The sequence below is a fragment of the Lontra canadensis genome, unplaced genomic scaffold (assembly GCF_010015895.1).
Source record: "Lontra canadensis isolate GAN:19392208 unplaced genomic scaffold, GSC_riverotter_1.0 scaffold125, whole genome shotgun sequence".
In the NCBI taxonomy this organism is placed as follows: Eukaryota; Metazoa; Chordata; class Mammalia; order Carnivora; family Mustelidae; genus Lontra; species Lontra canadensis.
Window position 1 is genome coordinate 131714 of NW_022631119.1, and position 20101 is coordinate 151814.

At 49.0% G+C, this 20101-nt stretch overlaps 1 protein-coding gene across 1 annotated transcript in view; it reads right to left on the bottom strand.

Moving 5' to 3' along the window:
* RHPN2 (rhophilin Rho GTPase binding protein 2) overlaps window positions 1-20101 on the bottom strand; it is a 57687-nt gene that overhangs the window by 9629 nt on the left and 27957 nt on the right. The window contains exons 4-11 of the mRNA XM_032841741.1: window positions 19013-19088; window positions 9845-9922; window positions 9311-9435; window positions 7120-7286; window positions 4795-4982; window positions 4235-4391; window positions 2593-2712; window positions 814-1008 (exon numbers count right to left, since the gene is read on the bottom strand). Coding sequence (XP_032697632.1) covers window positions 814-1008; window positions 2593-2712; window positions 4235-4391; window positions 4795-4982; window positions 7120-7286; window positions 9311-9435; window positions 9845-9922; window positions 19013-19088 — 1106 coding nt within the window. The remainder of the gene's footprint in view (window positions 1-813; window positions 1009-2592; window positions 2713-4234; window positions 4392-4794; window positions 4983-7119; window positions 7287-9310; window positions 9436-9844; window positions 9923-19012; window positions 19089-20101) is intronic.

Sequence of the window (20101 nt, forward strand, 5' to 3'; positions counted from 1 at the left end):
GACTACAGTTAACAATACTATATTGTCTACTTGAAACTGCCAAGAGGACAGATCTCGAGTGCTCTCGCCACACATACGCACACATGATAAACACGGGTTTGAAGGATTCTCACTGCCAAGGTAAAGATTTACCCACATCCCCCAGCTCCACTCTCTCCATGGAAAATTGACTTTTCATTTCATAATAAAAGTAAGGTTTGTCCTAAAAAAAGAAAGAAGGTAAATGTTGGTGCTGAAGGAAGGAGAGAACGGGAAAGGGCAGACATAGGGGAAGGAATAAGGAAGTGTTTGGCTCTAAAACCACGGGACCGGGGGGGGGCGGTGTAGGTGGTGGTGGGGGAGTGAAGGGGGGAAGGCTGACACAGCAGAACGCATTCCCAGAGGCAGACACAATCCGGGGGTGGAGCGTAGCAGAAGCATCAAGGCCAAGGTAGCTTCTGAGGTCTCCTGAATAGAGGTAACGGCCAGAGCCCCAGGGAGGTTATGAGACTTTAAGGAAGGGCATCTAGGAGGAGGCAAACCAGCGAAAGTAGACCTCCGACAATGCCAGGAGCAACAACAGTCAGCAAAGGGGTTACTGAGGGAGGCGGGGACAGAAACAAGGCAGCAGAGCACCCTGACACTTGGGGGGGGGGGTGTCACAGGCTACCAGGAGGTCACCGAGGACAAAGACCATAAAGAAGTCCCTGCACTGAGTGAGCAGAGAGGTAACTCAGGGTCTGGCCAAGCCTTCCCAGAGGAGCGGACCAAGGCTGCGCCCCCAGAGTAACGGGGACGCCCTCTGCACCCGCCACAGGCTCCCAGGTCACTCACAGATGATGTCGGGAGCTTCGATCAAGTCCAGCAGGTCGTCGTCCTCCCGGAGCTGCGCGTCCTTGAGCTGGGAGCGCCGGTGTGCGGCGGACAGCACCTCCTGTAGCACCTCGATGTTACGAAGCTTCTTACACAGGCTGGCCTCCCTCACAGACTCCTCGTGAAGCGCCACGGCTCGGCGCACGTGCGACTTGCCTGCCCCCAGAAAGCCGACCCCACGTGACACGGTGCCCCCATCTGGAGCAGTGCGAGTCCCTCGGGGTGAGCCCAGGCGCCCAAGGACTGGCCTGGAGGGGTGGACCCTCTCCTTCCCGAAGGATCTGCCTGAACAGCCTAAGTCCCTCTTAAATCCATGTGCGATAGGCTCACTCAGGTCTATAAAGCGTTCATTCGGCAAATAGTTACCCAGTGTTCTGGGCACTAAAGGTGAAGCAAAGAACAAAAGCTAGCCTCTGTCGCCATGGAATTTATGTGCTGGTGGTTAAAGACAGATCATTAACAAGCAAAGAAATCGGTCATGGATCCCGGGTGTTAAGATTAGGGAGAGAAATAAAGCAGGGCAGGTAACAGATCTAGCAAAAGAAGACTGGGAACAGAAAGTTGCTCTTTTATGATGGGCGATCCAGGAAGGACTTCATGAAGGTAACTTTTGAGCAGAGCCCTGAAGGAGATGAGGGAGCAGCCACAAGGATATCTGACAGAAGGGCACTCCTGAAAGATGGAACAGCGAGTGCAAAGGCCCTGGGGCAGGAGTATGCTTGTACATTCCAGGGTTACAAGGAGCTTGGGGCTGGGGCCAGAGGGAGTGAGGCCTGGAGTGAAAGGCAGGGAATGAGGCCAGAGAGAAGCAGGAGCCAGACATGTCACCTGCCTTACAAATGCAGGGTGACAGCTTTTGCCCCTACTCTAGGTGAGATGGGAGCCCATTAGGATGTGAGCAGAAGACTGATGTGACATGACCCATGGGAACTGAGTATGAAGGAATAAAGAGGAAAGCAGGGGGACCAGTTACGAGCCGCGTGACCTCTCTGAGTTATGAGCCACGTGACCGCTCTGGGCCTGTTTCCTTAACTACAAAATGGGGATCATATTATGCGTATCTTGTAGGGTTGTGTGAGACTGAAGACAGTCGATGTGTGTTAGCTAAGCACTGCGTGCATGTGGCTTAGACCAGGTGGTAGGTAAGTAGTAGTCAGATATGGGACGTGTTGTCTAGGTAGAGTCAACGGGATCTGCCCATCATGTGTGGGGTGAGAAAGAAGGCTGAATGCAGGAACAGGGTTCCTGGCCTGTACACCCCTAGGCTGGAGTTGCCATCAGTGAGAAGGGGAAGTGTGTGGGGGTTAGGGAACAGGTCTGGTTAGTAGAGGAATTCAGGCTCGCACATGGGAAGAGATACTCTCTTGGACACTGGCAGAGACCAAACTACCCATCACCAGTTCTTAGGTGTGACAGAAGAAAATTAACGAACGTGCCCTTCCACGTTTGGATGACCAAGGGCCATTCCCTGGACCATGAGGGCGTGGGAAGACTGCCATAGCTCTGGCTCCACTCTAGGAGGCCTGGGCCCTCAGAGAATCTGCGAGAACACAGACCCAGGGACCTGCCGAGGCTGCAGACCATGCCCCACGGTTTCTGATCCAGAATGGTCAGGATGACCCAGGATGCCCTGCTCTCCAGGCCCTGCGCTGGGGACCTGTCTGGGGCGGTCTGTGAGCAGGACCAGCTGGGCATGGAATGGGGCCCACAGAGGGAGGGAGCAGGACAGCCCAGGCGTACCCAGCTGTCGGCGCTGGTGGATGTTCTTCAGCGTAGCCAAGGGTGTCAGTCCCTCTGGCATGTGGTCGTAGAGCTGGGACAGGCACTTCTCCTGATGGTCCTCGTCAGCTCCCGGCTTCACTGCAGTGAGAACCACATGGTAAATCCCTTCTTGTGAATGTGACCACAGACTCGAGATGGTGCTGCAGACCCTCAGAGAAGTCTCTTTCAACCTCCTCTAGTTGCCTTCCTTCTCCAGTTTTATAAGGCACTTGGGATACTAGGTTTCCTCTTAGCCCCTGGACACACCCCTGGCCATCTAGCTCGTAAGTCTTTTGGCACTCAGGGATAGGCACACCCTAGAGGCTCCTGCTTTGGCTCTAAGCCCCCATTCATTCTACCTCTTCCAACTTACCACCTCATGGAACCTCCTAGCACAGCACAGCCTCAAGCCTCTGGTGGCCTCCATGCCTACACCCATCCTCCCTGGCACATGTCCCCTCTCTAGCCTCACCAGACCTCTCACCAGAAGCTCAACAATGCCAGCCTCCATTCCAGAGCTCGGCTAGTGTGCTTGCTCTGCCTGTCCTTTTACTCCTTGTTCAGCTGCAAAAGTGCTCCTCAGACTTCAAGGTCCAACTCAAATGTCACTGCCTCTGAGAAGCTTTCTGTGACTACACGAAAGGAGTCCAACTGCTGCCCCATATGTGTTGCTACCGTAATTGCCAACTGGTTTATGTGACTTGTCCTGTCTATCAGACTATGCAGTAATACTAGCAGTAGGCATCTACCACTTTCCAGGAGCCCACAAGATACAAGGCGTTATTTAGCTTTGCATACAGACATGTAATTTTCATAAGAGCCCTATGAGATGGGTTCTCTTCATGCCCCCATTTGACAGATGAGAAAACCAAGGCCCAGAAAATTAGGTAACTTGCCCGAGATCACACAGCTAGTAAAAGGCAGTGCTGTGTTATGAACCCGGGTAGTGTGGCTCCGGAACTTGACCATTTCATTACTGTGGGACGACCTGGATTAGAGCTCATGACAACAAGAGTCCCACCTGACCTCAGATCAGAACCAAGACTAGGGTGAAGAGAATAAAACCCTCACCTCAGGCTGAAAATTTAAGAGCACCAAACACTCAACAGTCAGGAGACAGGATAGTTTAATACAATTTTCTAAATACCAAAAGTATGCTTAAAAAATGCATGATGAACAGACATCAAAATTCCCCTTTGCTTCAGGATCCAATGTGGGCCCGCACAGCACTGCTACTGATCTGAAGTCTTTATTTAAAATCTGGAGCACCATGGATTTGTTTGTTTAGTTTTGATTCATTTTAAATATCATATCCAAACATTATCTTGAATGCTGAGTTTGGGGGCATCCCCTTAGATTCAGTGCCTAGGTGAGTGCCTCACGACTTCTGACCCTGGTCCAAGCCCTAGTCTTAAAGTCAGGGGAGTGGTCACCACCTTGGAGCTGTTTGCTCCAACCTGGGCAGAATTACACTCCCCCTCTTCCTCCACAGCAGAAATGGAGAACCCCTAAATCATGTAAGCATCTCCAGGGCAAGACAGACAGTGCTCATTCAGCCTAGAATGTTCTAGAAGCACGACCCTGACCAAAGCCCCAGCACCTCCAAGCCCATAAGCCTTACACTGGTGGTCGATGAGAAGGGTGGCCACAAAGTAGTGGGCCAGGGCTCCATAGTGGTGTGCCTTCACGCAGGCCAAGCTGGCCCAGGAATAGGGGATGTTCTCCTTCACCGGTGCCTGGCTCATGGCGGTGTGCAGCTGCCGATAGACCTCCCCCACCTGCAACGGAAGGAATGCTGGGAAGGGGGAGCCAGCCCCAGGGGTGCTCATGCACCCAGGCTGCAGAAAAAGAGCCCTTTCTTCTATGGAGGGGCCCTGCAGGTGCCTGCTCCAGAATCTGGGAGCAGCTCCAACGCTTCCTAGTTCTTCCAGCATCAGAATTCACAGGAAGCTCAGGCAACTGTCATGATACTGGGTTTTTGGCTAAGCTGCAGATGGAATCAGTGATCCGTATCGGAAACGCCACAGCTTGCCAAGAAAATGCAGGCTCACGCTCGGTCCAGGGCAGGCATGCTGCCCAGGTCACGGGCAAGCTGCCATGGGAAGTCCCCACTGCTTCCAGAGGCCCACATCCACACGTCCCGCCCACCCCACGGAAGTCACGGGACCTCGGAGGGCTCACCTTGGCAGCCTCCTGAGCCACCTTCACCAGCACGAAGAACTCATTCCGGATGCCAGGAAGGCAGATTTTCTCAAACACATTTTCTTGGGCTTGTGCAAGCATCATTTTAACCAGCACGCTGAGCATGGCAGGACTCATGTCGTAACTCGGAGTATGAGTGAATGTCTCTTTCAGGTAATTTAAAACCCCTACAATCGGAAATTTTTTTTTCACATTAGACAGGGGTCCTATCGATTTCACCATGCTGCTCAAAAGCAAGAAGGAGAGACGGAAAAATACAGAACGTGTTCTGGAACGTTGTGAAAAATCTGATTCTCAGTTACCTTAAGATCCAACAATTCCCTTCTTGCATATGAATACTCCCCGAAGAACTGAAAGCAGATGGAAATGATGGAAACCAATACTCGTACACCCACATTCACGACAGCATGAGTCATAACAGCCAAAAGGTAGAAACCAACCCAAATGTCCATCAACATATGGTTAAACAAAACAACAGAATATTTTTCAGGCTTAAGAAGGAATGAGATTCTGACACATGCTAAAACATGGACATGGAAGTTACGCAGAGTGAAATACACCAGTCACGTGGGCAAATGTTGTATGATTCTGGGAGACGAGGTATCCAGAAGAGTCAAATTCAAGGAAACGAAAAAGATTGCCAGGGGCAGGGGGAAGGAATAGAGTTTCATGGGTACAGAGTTTCAGTCTGAAGATTGTATTTAGTTATTCATTTGAGACAGGGAGCAAGAAAGAGAGAGCGCATGAGTGTGTGCACAGGAAGGTCAAGGGGCATAGGGAGAGAATCTAAAACTCCACACTGAGCACAGAGCCCAACACGGAGCTCGATCCCATGACCCTGAGCTGGTATGAAGAGTTGGACGCTCAACCCACCATGCCACCCAGGCACCCCCAGGGTCTCAGTCTGGGCAGATGACGAAGTTCTGGTGATAGAGAATTGCCCAGCACCGTGAATGTTCTTAATCCCAGTGAACTGAACACTTGAAATCAGTTACAGACGGTCATTTTCTTTCGTGCATTTTAACAAAAATTTTTTAAAAAAGATTCTTTTCTAAAATATTTACCTCCGTATCAAGCGAGAAAACCAGCCTGCTCCCTATTTACTGCTGTCTCACCTGGGCCCCTGTGAGGCCTTCCGTACATGACCAGGCATTTAATGGAGGTGAGAACAGGAAGCAGGCAGGGTGAGGGAAGGGCTCTCCGAGGGACACGTTCCCGCCTAACACCTGGGTCAGGATGGAATTCAGGGCTTTCCCCCAAGCCTTCAGGGAAGACCGACCCAGCCACTCCAGTGGAAATTTTCCTGCTGTGCCCCTTAGCTGACTTCTTTATACGTTAGGAAAGTAACTGTCACAGGGCTGACGATCAACCAGAGGCTGAAATAAAATCTCTAACATGAATCCCATCTGACTGGTTCCTCTGGTTTTGTTGCGAAGCCCCAGATGCCCCGTGGACAGATGGCAGCAGCTGCGGGCTATTTGCTCCCCTCTGGGGTTTGCTCCCCCCCTGCTCTTACGCTTCATGTTGTCTGTACTGCTGTCGTCTTAGAGATGGGTCTCCAAGCACACTCGCTTTAGGTTCTTTGGGAAGAAAATGAGCCCAGGAAAGGATGTACAGTGAAAGAAATCCACTCCCACATGGGATCTTAGCATGTTGTTTTATCCCAAGGGATTTTTTTTTTTTTTTAAGATTTTATTTCTCTGTTTGTCAGAGAGAGAGAGAGAGAGGAGCAGCAGGCAGAGGGAGAAGCAGGCTCTCTGCTGAGCAGGGAGCCCGATGCGGGACTCAATCCCAGGACTCTGGGATCATGACCTGGGCTGAAGGCAGAGGCTTATCAGACTGAGCCACCCAGGCGTGCCCTCCAAGGGTCAGCGATTTCATGTTCATGATCAGTCAAAATGACACAGCTAGAGTTTTTCATGGCCTTGCAGAGCAGAGGCCCCTGCTGGGAGTAACTCCCCACAGCAGAGTGATGAGGACTGGCACAGACAGGAACGCGGTGTTTAGTCCACTAGGGGCACTGTCCTGTGGTCTGTGCCATGTGCCTGCTTTCCCCCACCACTCCTCACAGCAACCCTGCCAGCCACAGGCCCTGCTGCAGGAGAGCAATGCAGGACACTCGGATACCCCAGAGCCACACTCACCACTACACCCAGCCCGGGGACCTCCAGTCCTTATAGGACTTGGGTCTTGGGGAAGCCGGTGCCTTGGGGAAGGCCCACAGACCCTTTTCCGCTGCAGTACCCAGAGCCGCCACCCCCATGGGGACAGGACGCTATCCCAGCAGCCTTTCTGGAGACACACCTGCGGCTCTCTGAAAGGCATCCACTGCACCCTCCAGCCCAGCCTGGGTCCGCCGGTTGCACCGGGTCCCGATCTGAGTGTAGAGAGCTCCGATGTTAAACAGAATGCTGGCCTTCTCCAGCAGCAGGTTCTGCTGGCTAACCGGAACCCCAGTGAGCGAGTCGTACCTATTTAAAGGAAACAGGTTTTGAGAACATGAATTATTTGGCTGGTGAAGGCCGCTATGGGGGGAAAGCAGACAAAATTCATTTCCTGAATGATAAAAGGCAAGGGTGCACATGCAATGAAGCTTTCATTTCCAAGCAAGCCAATGGGCTCATCACAACCTCACGCTAAAGGAAGGCTTCTCAACCAACACGTCCTTCCAAAAGTGAACGGACAAACAAACTGCAGCAAAACCATACAGTGAAATATCATGTAGCAATAAAAAGAAATGAGTTATCGAGCTGTGAGAAGACATGCAGGAAACTTAAATGCATGGGATATCTCAGTGAAGGAAGCCAACCTGAAAAAGTCTACATACTTTATGATTCCAACTATTTGGCATTCTGGAAAAGGCAAAAACAATGGAGACACAAAGAATGAGTAGATGCCAGGGTTGAGGGGCGGGGGACTGTAGGGCAGTGAGACTCCCCCATGTGGTCCTGTAACATGGCAATGTGTCCTTACACATGGTCAAAACCCAGGAAGTGCCTACCACCAGGAGTGAGCCCCAATGTCAACTATGGACTTTGGGTGATAATGTGGGAATACATATGGGAAATCTCTTAATTTTGCTGTGAACCTAAAACTGTTCTAAAAAGTAAGGTGTATTAGAACTATGTCTTCTTGGGTGCCTGGGTGTTTCAGTCAGTTGAACGTCTGCCTTCAGCTCAGGTCATGATCCTGGAGACCTAGGATCGGGCCCTGCATTGGGCTCCATGCTTGGCGGGGAGCCTGCTTCTCCCTCTGCTTGCTGTTTTCCCTGCTTGTGCCCTCTCTCTCTCTCTCTGACAAACGAATACATAAAATCTTTTTAAAAATACAAGCCGCCTCTTAGGGCATCTGGGTGGCTCAGTCAGTTAAGTGTCTGACTCTTGATTTCAACTTGGGTCATGATCTTGGGGTTGTGAGATCGAGCCCCAAGTCAGGCTCCCTGCTAGGCGTGGAACCTGCTTAAGATTCCGTTTCTCGGGAATCTTCGCCTGGATAGCTCAGTGGGTTAAAGCCTCTGCCTTCGGCTCAGGTAGTGGTCTCAGGGTCCTGGGATCGAGCCCTGCATCAGCCTCTCTGCTCTGCAGGGAGCCTACTTCCTCCTTTCTCTCTGCCTGCCTCTCTGCCTATTTGTGATCTCTGCCTGTCATATAAATAAATAAAATCTTAAAAACAACAAAAAAAAAATTCCCTTTCTCCCTCTGCCCTCCACCCCACTCTCCTCCTCCAAAATACGTGTATGTCCTCTCCTAAATGAAACACAGCAATTATGAACCCCTCATTGTTCTTCCTCAAGTCTAAAAGACTCAGGATCTGTTTCAAAGTTCACCCGTCAACCAGGAGGCAGACGTGGAGATTCATCCTAATTCGACACTAAGGAGAAACCACCTTTACCCTTTCGCTCTGAGTAGGCAGCTAAGGCATCTATAGCAAAAGTCATGCGCCTGTCCTTTCAAAAGGACAGCATTCATAGCCACCAGCAGTGATGTAACGCGGCTCGAATATGACCCAAGGCTCTTAGGATTGACTCTTGTTTCTCCCGTGCTAAGGACCCTCAGGGAAGAGGGACGGCATCTCCAAAGCATTTAAACAGCACTAACCTTTGAAAATACCAACTCTGGAGAAGAATCAAATGCTCTGCTTAGATCTATTTCTGTTTGCTGCCTTTGTCACTGGGACAAAACCCAAATCTCACCCCCTGTCCCATCTGGGACAAGAATCTTTGTTCTTGTTAATTCCACCTCAGAGCCCCCGTGTTTCCCCAACGATAAAGTGAGCACACATAAAAAACTGCCTCTTCTCCTCGGCTCCCTTGATCCGAGAAGCCAGAAGCCACGGTCTGTTGGAGACTTCTCCCCTTGGATCCCTGTCATACATAAACAAACACCCGTTGATCTAGGTTCTCCTGGAGAAATGGGACCGCTTGAAAGAGAGGGCGGGGGATGCAGAGGAGGGCAGCAGCCGCGGGGCGGGGGGCGGGGGCGGCTGGGTCACCTACCATGTAAACAAGATCCCCATCTGTCGGGTGGGCGGGAAGAACCGGCTCTCCACAAACCCCAGCTGGATGAAATAGCTCATGAGCAGGTTGACCCCGGCCTCATCCCGGCTGGGCGTCCGGCAAGCCTAGAGGGAAAGGGAACCGGATAGGGGGTGGGGGTGGCAGATGAGGACCCAGTGCACGGCCACCCCAGGTGTCACACGCACTATGCCTGCAGGGCCTGGGCCCCTGCTGCTGCTACCGTGAGCACGAGGTGTGGGGGAAGGGGCTGGGGCAGGCTCAGGAGTCCCAGAATCCAGCCCCAAATGTGCCGAGGGCATGTCTGTCCCCCGCCACCCTCCCCCACCCCCCATGGTGGCCAGATTTTAAGGATGGTTTTGAAAGTGCCTCCCTATCACCTCCAACCACCTGTGACTCTGTAATAGGATCTGAAGTCGCAACAAACTCTGGCGGCCACCCTCGCCTCCCTTCCCCGCCCTGCCCTCCCCTCCCTTCCCCGCCCTGCCCTCCCCTCCCTACCACACAACACCTCACCTGTCTCAGATCCATCAAATCTGCTATTTCGTCTTCATACAGGTAGCTGTCCTCACTGTAATGCTCCAGGATAAAATCCTGCAAGCAAAAGATGAGATCCTGTAAGGCGTCAGTGCAAACCATAAACAGGTCAAACAGAAATGTCTAATGTGCCCCCCTTCCCTGGTTTAAAAATACATGTAGAATTCATACAACCAGGAGATTACATGCTACAGTGACTTTCCGGATGGTGGGATTTATTTTCTGAACCGCATGTGTATTTAAAAATGTTCCTTTTGTTGCTTCAGTTAAAAGGAAAATGGAAGTTGTTTTTTTCTTATTTTAAAACACGTTTGTGGGGGCGCCTGGCTGGCTCAGTTGGTAGAGCACCCAACCTTGATCTCGGGGTCATGAGTTCACGCCCCATCTTGGGCATGGAGCCTACTTAAAAATAAATAAATAAAATAGGGGCGCGTGGGTGGTTCAGTCGATTTAAGTGTCTGCCTTCGGCTCAGGTCATGATCTCAGGGTCCTGGGATCGAGCCCCGCATCAGGCTTCCTGCTTGGCAGGAAGCCTGCCTCTCCCTCTGCCTGCTGCTCTGCCTACTTGTGCTCTCTCTATCTCTTAAATAAATAAAATGTCTTAAATAAATAAATAAAATACAATGTCTTTACGTCACACTCAAGTGACTGTGTAAGTGACAATACGGTGAATAATTCTGGCAAACATCCCAGACACTCAGGGGTGCCGGCGTTCATCCTGTGGGCTGCCTTCAGTACCTGGGCACAGGGCCTTCCCGGAAAAGGAAACCCATGTCTGGAGACTGTTGTATGGCTACTTCCCTCAGGGTCTGCGATGAGAACCTTTGTGAGAGCAGCTTTGGGCATTTCCACAAAGGAAGCACCTGAATGAGACCCCCTAACTGGGTCCCCAGTCCAGCATTTGAGGAAGACTCAGTGAGCTCATTCGGGCATATGGCACACACTTGCCACGTCCGGGCACTGTTCGTAGAGCCTGGGCTCCATCAGTGAACAAAACAAAGATTTCTCCCCCATGGAGCTTCTATTCTCACAAGGCGGCAGAGAAAGTTAAGAAATAGGCATAACAAATAAGTAAATTAGGGGCGCATGGGTGGCTCAGCCACTAAGCACCTGCCTGGGGCTTAGGTCATGATCTCAGGGTCCTGGGATCGAGCCCCACATTGGGCTCCCTGCTCGGCGGGGAGGCCTGCTTCTCCCACCGCTCCTGCTCTGCCTCTCTCAAATAAATAAATAAAACTTTCAAAAAATAAGTATTAAAAAAAAATGAGAAAATTACATCATATACCAGAGAATGGCAAGTACGATGGGGGAAAAAACAAAAATAAAAATAGTATAAGGGGGGGCGCCTGGGTGGCTCAGTGGGTTAAGCCGCTGCCTTCGGCTCAGGTCATGATCTCAGGGTCCTGGGATCGAGTCCCGCATCGGGCTCCCTGCTCAGCAGGGAGTCTGCTTCCCTCTCTCTCTCTGCCTGCTTCTCTGTCTACTTGTGATCTCTCTCTGTCAAATAAATAAATAAAATCTTTAAAAAAAAATAGTATAAGGGGCATCGAGTGGCTTCTTGGCTAGCATCTGCCCTACATGCTGGCTCTCCCTGGCTACCAGAAAGTGGAGGACAGACGTGTTCAACTGTTTTCTCAGGGGTCTGTCAGAAGATTCTCATTACATGTTTTCTACACTAAAACCCCTCTTGCTTTTTGTATGTTCAGTGCATACACTCACACACACACACACACACACATATGCACACACACACATTCTCATACACCCTTGTCTTATAAAAACGGGGTTCTATTGAACAAATATACACATTTGCTGCACTTCTATTTTTAAGATTTTATTTATTTGACAGAGAGACACAGCAAGAGAGGGAACACAAGCAGGGGTAGTGGGAGAGAGAGAAGCAGGCTTTCTGCCAAGTAGGGAGCCTGATGTAGGGCTCGATCCTAGGACCCTGGGACTATGACCTGAGCCGAAGGCAGACACTTAACCAACTGAGCCACCAAGGTGCCCCTTGCTGTGTTTTTCTTTTTGAATTTGCAATGTAGCAAACATTTTCTTATGCCACAAAATAAAACATGACTTTAAGAAAACTTTTTTAAAAGATTTATTTTAGAGAAAAAGAGAGAGTGCAAAAGCAGAGAGGGGAAGGCGCGAGGGAGAGTGAGACTCTCTGGCAGACTCCCCACTGAGTGCAGAGCCCGACCCGGGGCTCAGTCCCACCACCTGAGCCAAATTCAAGAGTCAGACCCTTAACCAACTAAGCCCCCCAACCCCTGCTCTATAACGTGACTTTTAATGATTATGTAATCTTCCAACGTAATGTGTGTACAACTCATTTACTAAACAAATAAATCGAGCACCAAATTGTGCCAGCTAATATGTACCATGATATTCTTAACCTCTTCCTGCTGGACACTGAAGTCACTTGTATGTTTCTGGGATCAGAGATAATATGACTACAGTCCCCCGTACGGACACCTCTGTTTACCAACTCAGCACACATTTTGAGATGCCTCACTGGGCCCCAGGATATGCAGAGTTCCTTCTATTTTTCAATTTGGTCATTTTTACCCAATTTTTCCTTTCATTTTATGATGCTATCACAGATTTTCTTTATGACTTTAAAGTGCTAATGTTTGGAAACAGCTCCTCTACAAATACAATGACCATCTGTAAAATTTGAAACGATCTTCCACTACAATTATATTAGTGAGGTTAAATCCCAGTGAAAATGATCTGGAGGGCAAAGTTCATCTCGGGCGTCTACGATGACATCCCCAAAAGCAGTGTTAGGGGTCACCACTCAGGAGATGCTCAGGGATGAGAGAAACTGCCTCCTTTCCAGGACAGCACGTTGTTCTGTCAACTTCTGCTGTGGACACTGGCCAAAATTTTCTTAAAATCAGGAGACAAATTACACTCAAGTTTAAAAAAAAACTTTACGTTAACCTCACAAAAGTCAAAGAGAATTTTCATAAATTCTGAATACATTCCTAGGCTAGATTAAACATAAATATGTTTAAATATTAAATATGTTATCCTACTAAGTAGTACAATAAAAAATACCTAGCTGAGGACGCCTGGCTGGCTCAGTGGGTTAAAGCTTTTGCCTTCGGCTCAGGTCATGATCCCAGGGTCCTGGGATCGAGCCCCACATTGGGCTCTCTGCTCAGCAGGGAGCCTGCTTCCCCCTCTCTCTCCCTGCCTGCCTCTCTGCCTACTTGTGATCTCTGTCTGTCAAATAAATAAATAAAATCTTAAAAAAAAAAAATCTAGCTGAAACCTACTGTAAACATCAAGGATAAGACAAGGACTACATAACATAATTCTATTATATGACATAATTCTGAAGTTCTCTAGCCAACAAATTAAGACAAATATTAGAAATGAAGAAGCAAAAGTAATATATATATTTGTGTAAATATATATATATACATATACATATATTACAAAATAATGACGTATTTACAAAACCCAGAGCGCCAACTGAAAAACTGCTAAAATAATAGAAATTCAGTGAAATGGCCACAAAGTTAATAGATATAAATCAACAGTCTTTGCTTCTGTTTAATTTTTTTTTTTTTAAGATTTTATTTACTTGACAGAGAAACACAGCGAGAGAAGGAACTCAAGCAGGGGGAACAGGAGAGGGAGAAGCAGGCCTCCCGAGGAGCAGAGAGCCCAATGTGGGGCTTGATCCCGGGACCCTGGGATCATGACCCAAGCTGAAGGCAGACATGTAACAACTGAGCCACCCAGGTGTCCCAACAGTCCTCCCTTCCTATATAAGCCATAAACAGTTAGAAAAATATAACAGGGAAACAATAATTTCCCAATTGTACCCCCTCAACAAAAGTACAATATGCCCAGGGATAAAATTAATTGAATTCACTAAGCAGTTAGGTATTGAACTTTACTGAAAGGCTTAAGTTATTTCATTCTTTCATGTATTCGCTAAGGCATTTTTTAATAATTTCAAGTATAGTCAACATACAGTGTTATATTAGCTTCAGGTGTACAATATAGTGATTCAACAACTTTATGCATTACTCAGTGCTCATGAGTGAGTGTGCTCTTAATCCCCTTCACCTGTTTCATCCACCCCACCCCACCCCCACCCCCCATCCCACCCCAGGAACCCGCAGTTTGTTCTCTATAGTTAAGAGTCTGGTTTTTGGGGCACCTGGGTGGCTCAGTTGGTTAAGCAGCTGCCTTCGGCTCGGGTCATGATCCCAGCATCCTGGGATCAAGTCCCACATCGGGCTCCTTGCTCGGCAGGGAGCCTGCTTCTCCCTCTGCCTCTGTCTGCCAGTGCTCACTCTCTCTCTCTCTGACAAATAAATAAATAAAATCTTAAAAAAAAAAAAAGAGTCTGGTTTTTTGGCTCATCTCTTATTTCTTTCTTTCATTTGTCATTTCTTAAATTCCACGTAGGAGTGAAATCATATGGTATTTATGTTTCTCTGACTGACTTACTTCACTTAGCGTTATACTCTCCAGATCCATCCCTATGTGTTACAAATCATTTTTTTAATAAGACAGACATGGTCCCTGCCCTGCATAAAATCTGCTATTTGTTGACATATCAACAATTAGAAATACTATGTTCATAGATGAAAATGTGCAATATGGTAATCTTGTCCTACATAAGCTAGGAATCTAATGAAATTTTAATCAAAACCCAGAAGTACTACTTTGGGGAAACCTGACAAAATATGGAAGTAAAAATGTGGGAGAAAAGTCAGAACATTTGGAAAAGCATGGTCATAAAGGAGGCTTGCTCTAATCGCCATTAAAACGCATAGGGATTACACCATGAGCAATGGATAGACAATGAAACCAGCCACGGATCTGAAACAGACGGCAGCGGACTCGAGAATCAGGTGTACAACAAAAGCCAGCATTCCACAGAAGAGGGAAAGGCTTGAGCACCCAGCAGGTCCGGACAGGAGGAAGGTGGCACCCACAGATGTTGTGTCCGATGTGAATTTAAGGAAAGGGCTAAGACAGTGGTATGGGCAGGGTTAAGGGAAACCACAGGGATGGTGCAGAACCTCCAGGGCCATTAGAATCCCAGGTCAAGAAGGAAATGGAGCTTTGAAAATCTGGAGAGAGGACTACCTGAGGTGGGCGCCAAAGCCACCAGGCCCATCCCTCAGGAATGCAAACGGAAGCCAGCTGAGCAGCCTGCAGAGTAGATATCCCAACCTCCAGTCCTCCTAGCCCCTCCAGCCTGTGATGGCCTCCATGGCACGGAGCAGGATGGAGGAGGGGAGATGGGGGTAGGGGCACAGGGGTCACAGAGGGAAGTGGACACCAGCCAGCACCACGGATGGCTTCTTTACACGGAGCTCACGGGAAACTGGCCACCCATTTGGTGAAAATAAAAAGTGATGGCCTTATACCTCATTGTTTACCCCCAAAAGTAATTCCAGATAGATTAAAGATCTGAGGCAAAAACATATGAAACAAGACAACTGGGAGAAACAATAGCAAAATATTTATGCCATCTTGGTGTGCAGGGTGCCTTTCTAAACATGTCCTCGAGGCACAACTATAAAGGGAAGGACCAGTAGATTCAACAACAGAAAATCTTAGTGGCAAAAATATATATGTTATATATATATGATATATATAAAAATATATATGATATATATAAATATATAAAAATATATATATCATATATAAATATATAAAAATATATATCTGATATATATATAACTTTTAAAGTGCTTGTGTAACAAGTTAAATTAGAGAGAGAATGTACTGAAAGAAATATTTACGGTATATATAACCAAGGAACCAAGGGTTATTATCCTTCATACGTAAAAGAAATCCTGTAAGAAGAGCAAAACTCTGGAAAAGCAGACAGAGGGCAGAAAGTCATTTTGAAATCAGGCAAAAGCGGTAGAGGACAAAGAAACATACACAAGAATGTATCCAACTCTAGTACTGATCAGAGAAACGCAAACCATAGTAGGCTATTATCTTGCCTGCTTTCACAAAAATCAGAAAGATCCCACAAAAAATCCAAATGGGGAATGAAAGCCAGGGTAACACAAGGTGCGGGAAGGTAAGCGGTCACACACAGAGGCTAGGAAAGAAGGCGGGACCCCTTCTGGTGGTAAGTAGGTTGTGTGTATCTTCCACCCACCAAATCCACATTTAGAAACTGATCCAAAGAGAATACTGGGCGGAGTGCGCAGACGCTCACTGGTGGGCTGGGGACAAGAGCAAGCATCTGGAAGCTGCTGAAAGACTGAGATGGCCCAGGTGGCTCAGTGGGTTAAGCCTCTGCCTTTGGCTCAGGTCATGATCTCAGGGTCTTGGGATCAAGTCCCACATGGGGGGAGGGGGGGGGGTCTCTGCTCAGCAGGGAGCCTGCTTCCCCCCGCCCCCCTGCCTGCCTCTCTTCCTACTTGTGATCTCTCTGTCAAATAAATAAATAACTCTTAAAAAAAACAAAACAAAACACCAAGAATGAAATTAACAGCCACCAGGTTCAGTACCTACTGCAAGCAGACACCACGTGAAGCCGTAACGGAGGGGAGGAGGGGAAGAGCCACACAGCCTCATAAGTCAGGTCCCTGATAGAGAAGGAGCCCCAGTGTCCAAAGATTAAGCGCTGAGCAGGTCACTGAGCTCAGGGGGAAGTGGGTGGGGCTGGGAGGGAGCGTTCCCTGTCTTGGCATTTTTCCAAATGTTTTTCAACCCTGTTCTTAATCTAAAAAAAAATGAAGTTGTATTTGAGGGAGGGGGGGATAGGAGGGAAGGAGAAGCAGGCTCCCCGCTGAGCAGGCAGCAGAGAGTGGGGTCCTGAGGCTGGATCCCAGGCCCAAAGATCATGACCTGAGCCAAAGGCAGGCGGCTTAACTGACTGAGCCACCCAGGTGCCCCTTGACAGTGCCTTTTAATGAGGTCATTGGAAAGCTCATTTATTTAAAAATAGAACCAAATCACAGCGGGAAGCTTTGCTGACCACGAAGTGTTACACGGACACACACAGAGACGAGCAAGACAAGCCGCACTTGGAGCTGTGCTCATTAAGCCGGCAGGGCTACTCCAGCAGCACCTGCCTGGAACTCTCCAGCACACACGAGGGCGGCGGCGGCGGGGGGGGGGGGCAGAATGTCCCCACATGTGCTCATTTTCCTATGACTGACATCTGAAGAGTCCCTTTTAGGCTAAAATGACATGGTTGGAAGCCTCAGCTAAAGAGCACTTGGCCGTGCCGGCAACATGTGATTTTTTTTTTCCACTGAGTTTAATGTAGAATCCAGCACGTGACTCGTTCGGATCCTTGCAGATGTCCAGAAAGCTCCAAGTTGCTCCAAGTATCCCTGTAACACGCCTGCACTCTTGCGGCCTTGGTGCCAAGCAACAAATGGAATCCTAAAGAAACCACTCAACAGGGACACCTGGGGGGCTCAGTTGGTTGAGCGTCTGCCTTCAGCTCAGGTCACGATCCTGGAGTTGCAGGATCAAGTCCCACATCGGGCTCCCTGCTCAGCGGGGTGTCTGCTGCCCCCCCCCCTGCCTGCTGTTCCCCTGCTCGTGCTCTCTCTCTCTCTCTCTCTCTCTGACAAATAAATAAAATCTTAAAGAAAGAAAGAAACCATTCCACAAAAGCATCTAAAGACATCTCCCCAGTCCCAAGGACTGTCTTGAGTCTCACAGACTCAAGTAAGTTCTGGCAGCCTGGAAACAGCTGGCACAAAGCTGCAGCTCTTGGGTTGTTTTCTACCCAGAAAATCAAATCTCGTGTGATCCTGAGTCTTGTGAGACTACCAATGTCCCTTCTCAAGCTCCAAAATAAACCCCAAATTGACAGGGACTGGGATCTAGATGTAAACAAGGCAGCAGTCCCCGAGTGAAAGAGCTTCTGCTCACACTCACAGTCTCAGCTCCAGAATGCAGGTCAAGGGCAGCAAGCTTTCAAAGCACGAACCGACTGCTTTTAAAAGGACAGATTTTATAACGACCAACGTGCATATAATTTTTTTCTTCTCTAAACTAGAAGTAGTCCAAGATGAGTCAACTAAAAGGACTGCTATGAAAAGAAACATAATACTTGGAAGCATCTTTCACGACACTGGGGTTAACTGTCATCCACCGTGCCCGTGCTGCGAGGCTCAGGCAGGGGCTACCTCCCACCCCATGTCCCCTTTCTCCTCCTAAATGGATGCTGGAGGTGATTCACTAAAACTCAGAATGACGGGGCACCTGGGTGGCTCAGATGGTTAAGCGTCTGCCTCCAGCTCAGGTCATGATCCCAGGGTCCTGGGATCGAGCCCCCACATGGGGCTTCCCACTCAGCAGGGAGCCTGCTTCTCCCTGACCTTCCCCCTTGCTCATGCTCTCACTCACACTCTCTTCTCTCTCATATGAATGAATAAAACCTTAAAAAAAAAAAAAAGCTGATTTTTTTAAAAATAAGAGAGAGAAAAAAAAAAAAACAGAAAGAGAAGGGAAAGGAGGAGGATGGGAGAGAGAGAAGAAGAGGCTGGATTTCCAGAAATTCATGGAGGGAAAAAAAAACAACTCATAATTTCCAGCTATTCAAGTATTTAAAGATAGTTAACCAACATGTTTGATTTATTGGGAAATATATCAAAAAGCAGGATGGATTGGTCTATCAATACAGGAATGCACAGACAGATAAAAAGATAACTTTAACAAAATGTTCGCAGCATAATCTAGGTACTGAGTATATAGGGATTCACCGCAAAATCCTCTCAGTTTTTCTTGAAGTTTAGAAATTTTCATAATAAAATGTCAGGGGAAAGAATTAGCAATTCTACCATAAACATGGCCTACACTGGTTACCAAATTTAAGAAAAAATTAAAATAGAGTAAAATTTTAAAATTCCAAAGCATGTCCTCCACGTACCATCTCTGGCTTGGCCTCCGGGGGAGGGAAGACCCAGGTTTCTAACTTGCCTTCTAGGGCCTGCACCTTGTAGGGACCAAAGACGGTGTGAGGTCACAGGAAGACAGACAACACTGTCTTGCTGAGGGGCCCAGGGGCGCCCTACGGAACTCAAATGACACTCGCCCCACTGAGCCTAAGGCCACTTGCAAGGGATACACAATTCCTAGTTTGTCTTTTTAAACAGTGAGTCTAGTGTCCAGTGCTTTGAGATTTACCTTGAGAATGACAGAGAAGTCAACATCCTTGGTCTCCTTCAGGCCAAGAGGAATCAACGGGACCGTAAATGCCTCCCTGTAAGGAACACAGCAAGGTATGTGAACATTGGGATCCCAGCCACTCTGTACCCAGCAGCCCAGCTCAGAGCACCTCCCACCTCCAGACGCCAATCCTGCACACACCACTTCAGGTTCCATAAAGATGCCACTGGTCATGTGCCTGTCTCTGTTCTAAGCCCAATCCCAGAGCCCTGTGACTTCTGGACTACACAGCCTAACACAGGAGGCCTACCACCTTGACCCAGGTCTCGATTTCCACCATTCTTTGACTTCACTGAGGACCTCCCATGTGGCAGGGTCTGGGTCTGGGGTGTGCACTGCTCCCCAACCTGGGCGTACCACCCTGCCAGGGGACCTCCTTCATCACCTCCCATCCCCACCCTCCTTCCCCCATTCCCCACCAGGGCAGGTCCCACCTCTCCTGCACCCTCCAACCTGAACCCTCGCAGGGCCTCCTCTGATGGGGTGTTATCCCCTTTGGTGTCCCAGCACCTGCACGGAGAAGGGCTTGAGGGCCGGGGCTCCTTCTGACACCTAAATGCCCCTAGCTCCAGCCCAGGGTCACACCCCCCACATAGCTCCCGCCCCAACTGACCACCCAGTTCCCCCACAGGTCACCCTGAGTCTACATTCTTAGGGGCAGGGGCAGGGCTAACAGGAAGTAAAGGGGGCTCAGGCTGTGTGTTTTGCAAACAGAGATTTAGCTCCCTGACCTGTAACAGGAGACCTCCTGGGGCCGCTCAGCCCAGCCAGGGAGAAGGCCAGGAATGCTGGGCAGGGGGAGTGGACAATGCAACTGTAAGCCGAAACTGTCTCTGCGGCCGAGAGAAAACCACGGGCTGCTCTAAAAGCAGGCGCGATCCAACCCTGGGTGTGCGTGGCATCCCCAAAGCCTGCAGGGAAAGCTGGACGCTACTGGAAGGGAGAGAGGAGGGACCGTGCCTCTCTCCTCTGGGCCCCAGCACCCTCCTGCCCTCACCCCACTGGGGCTGGAGACAAGGCCTGTTCTCCCCATGACTGGGGAGAGCA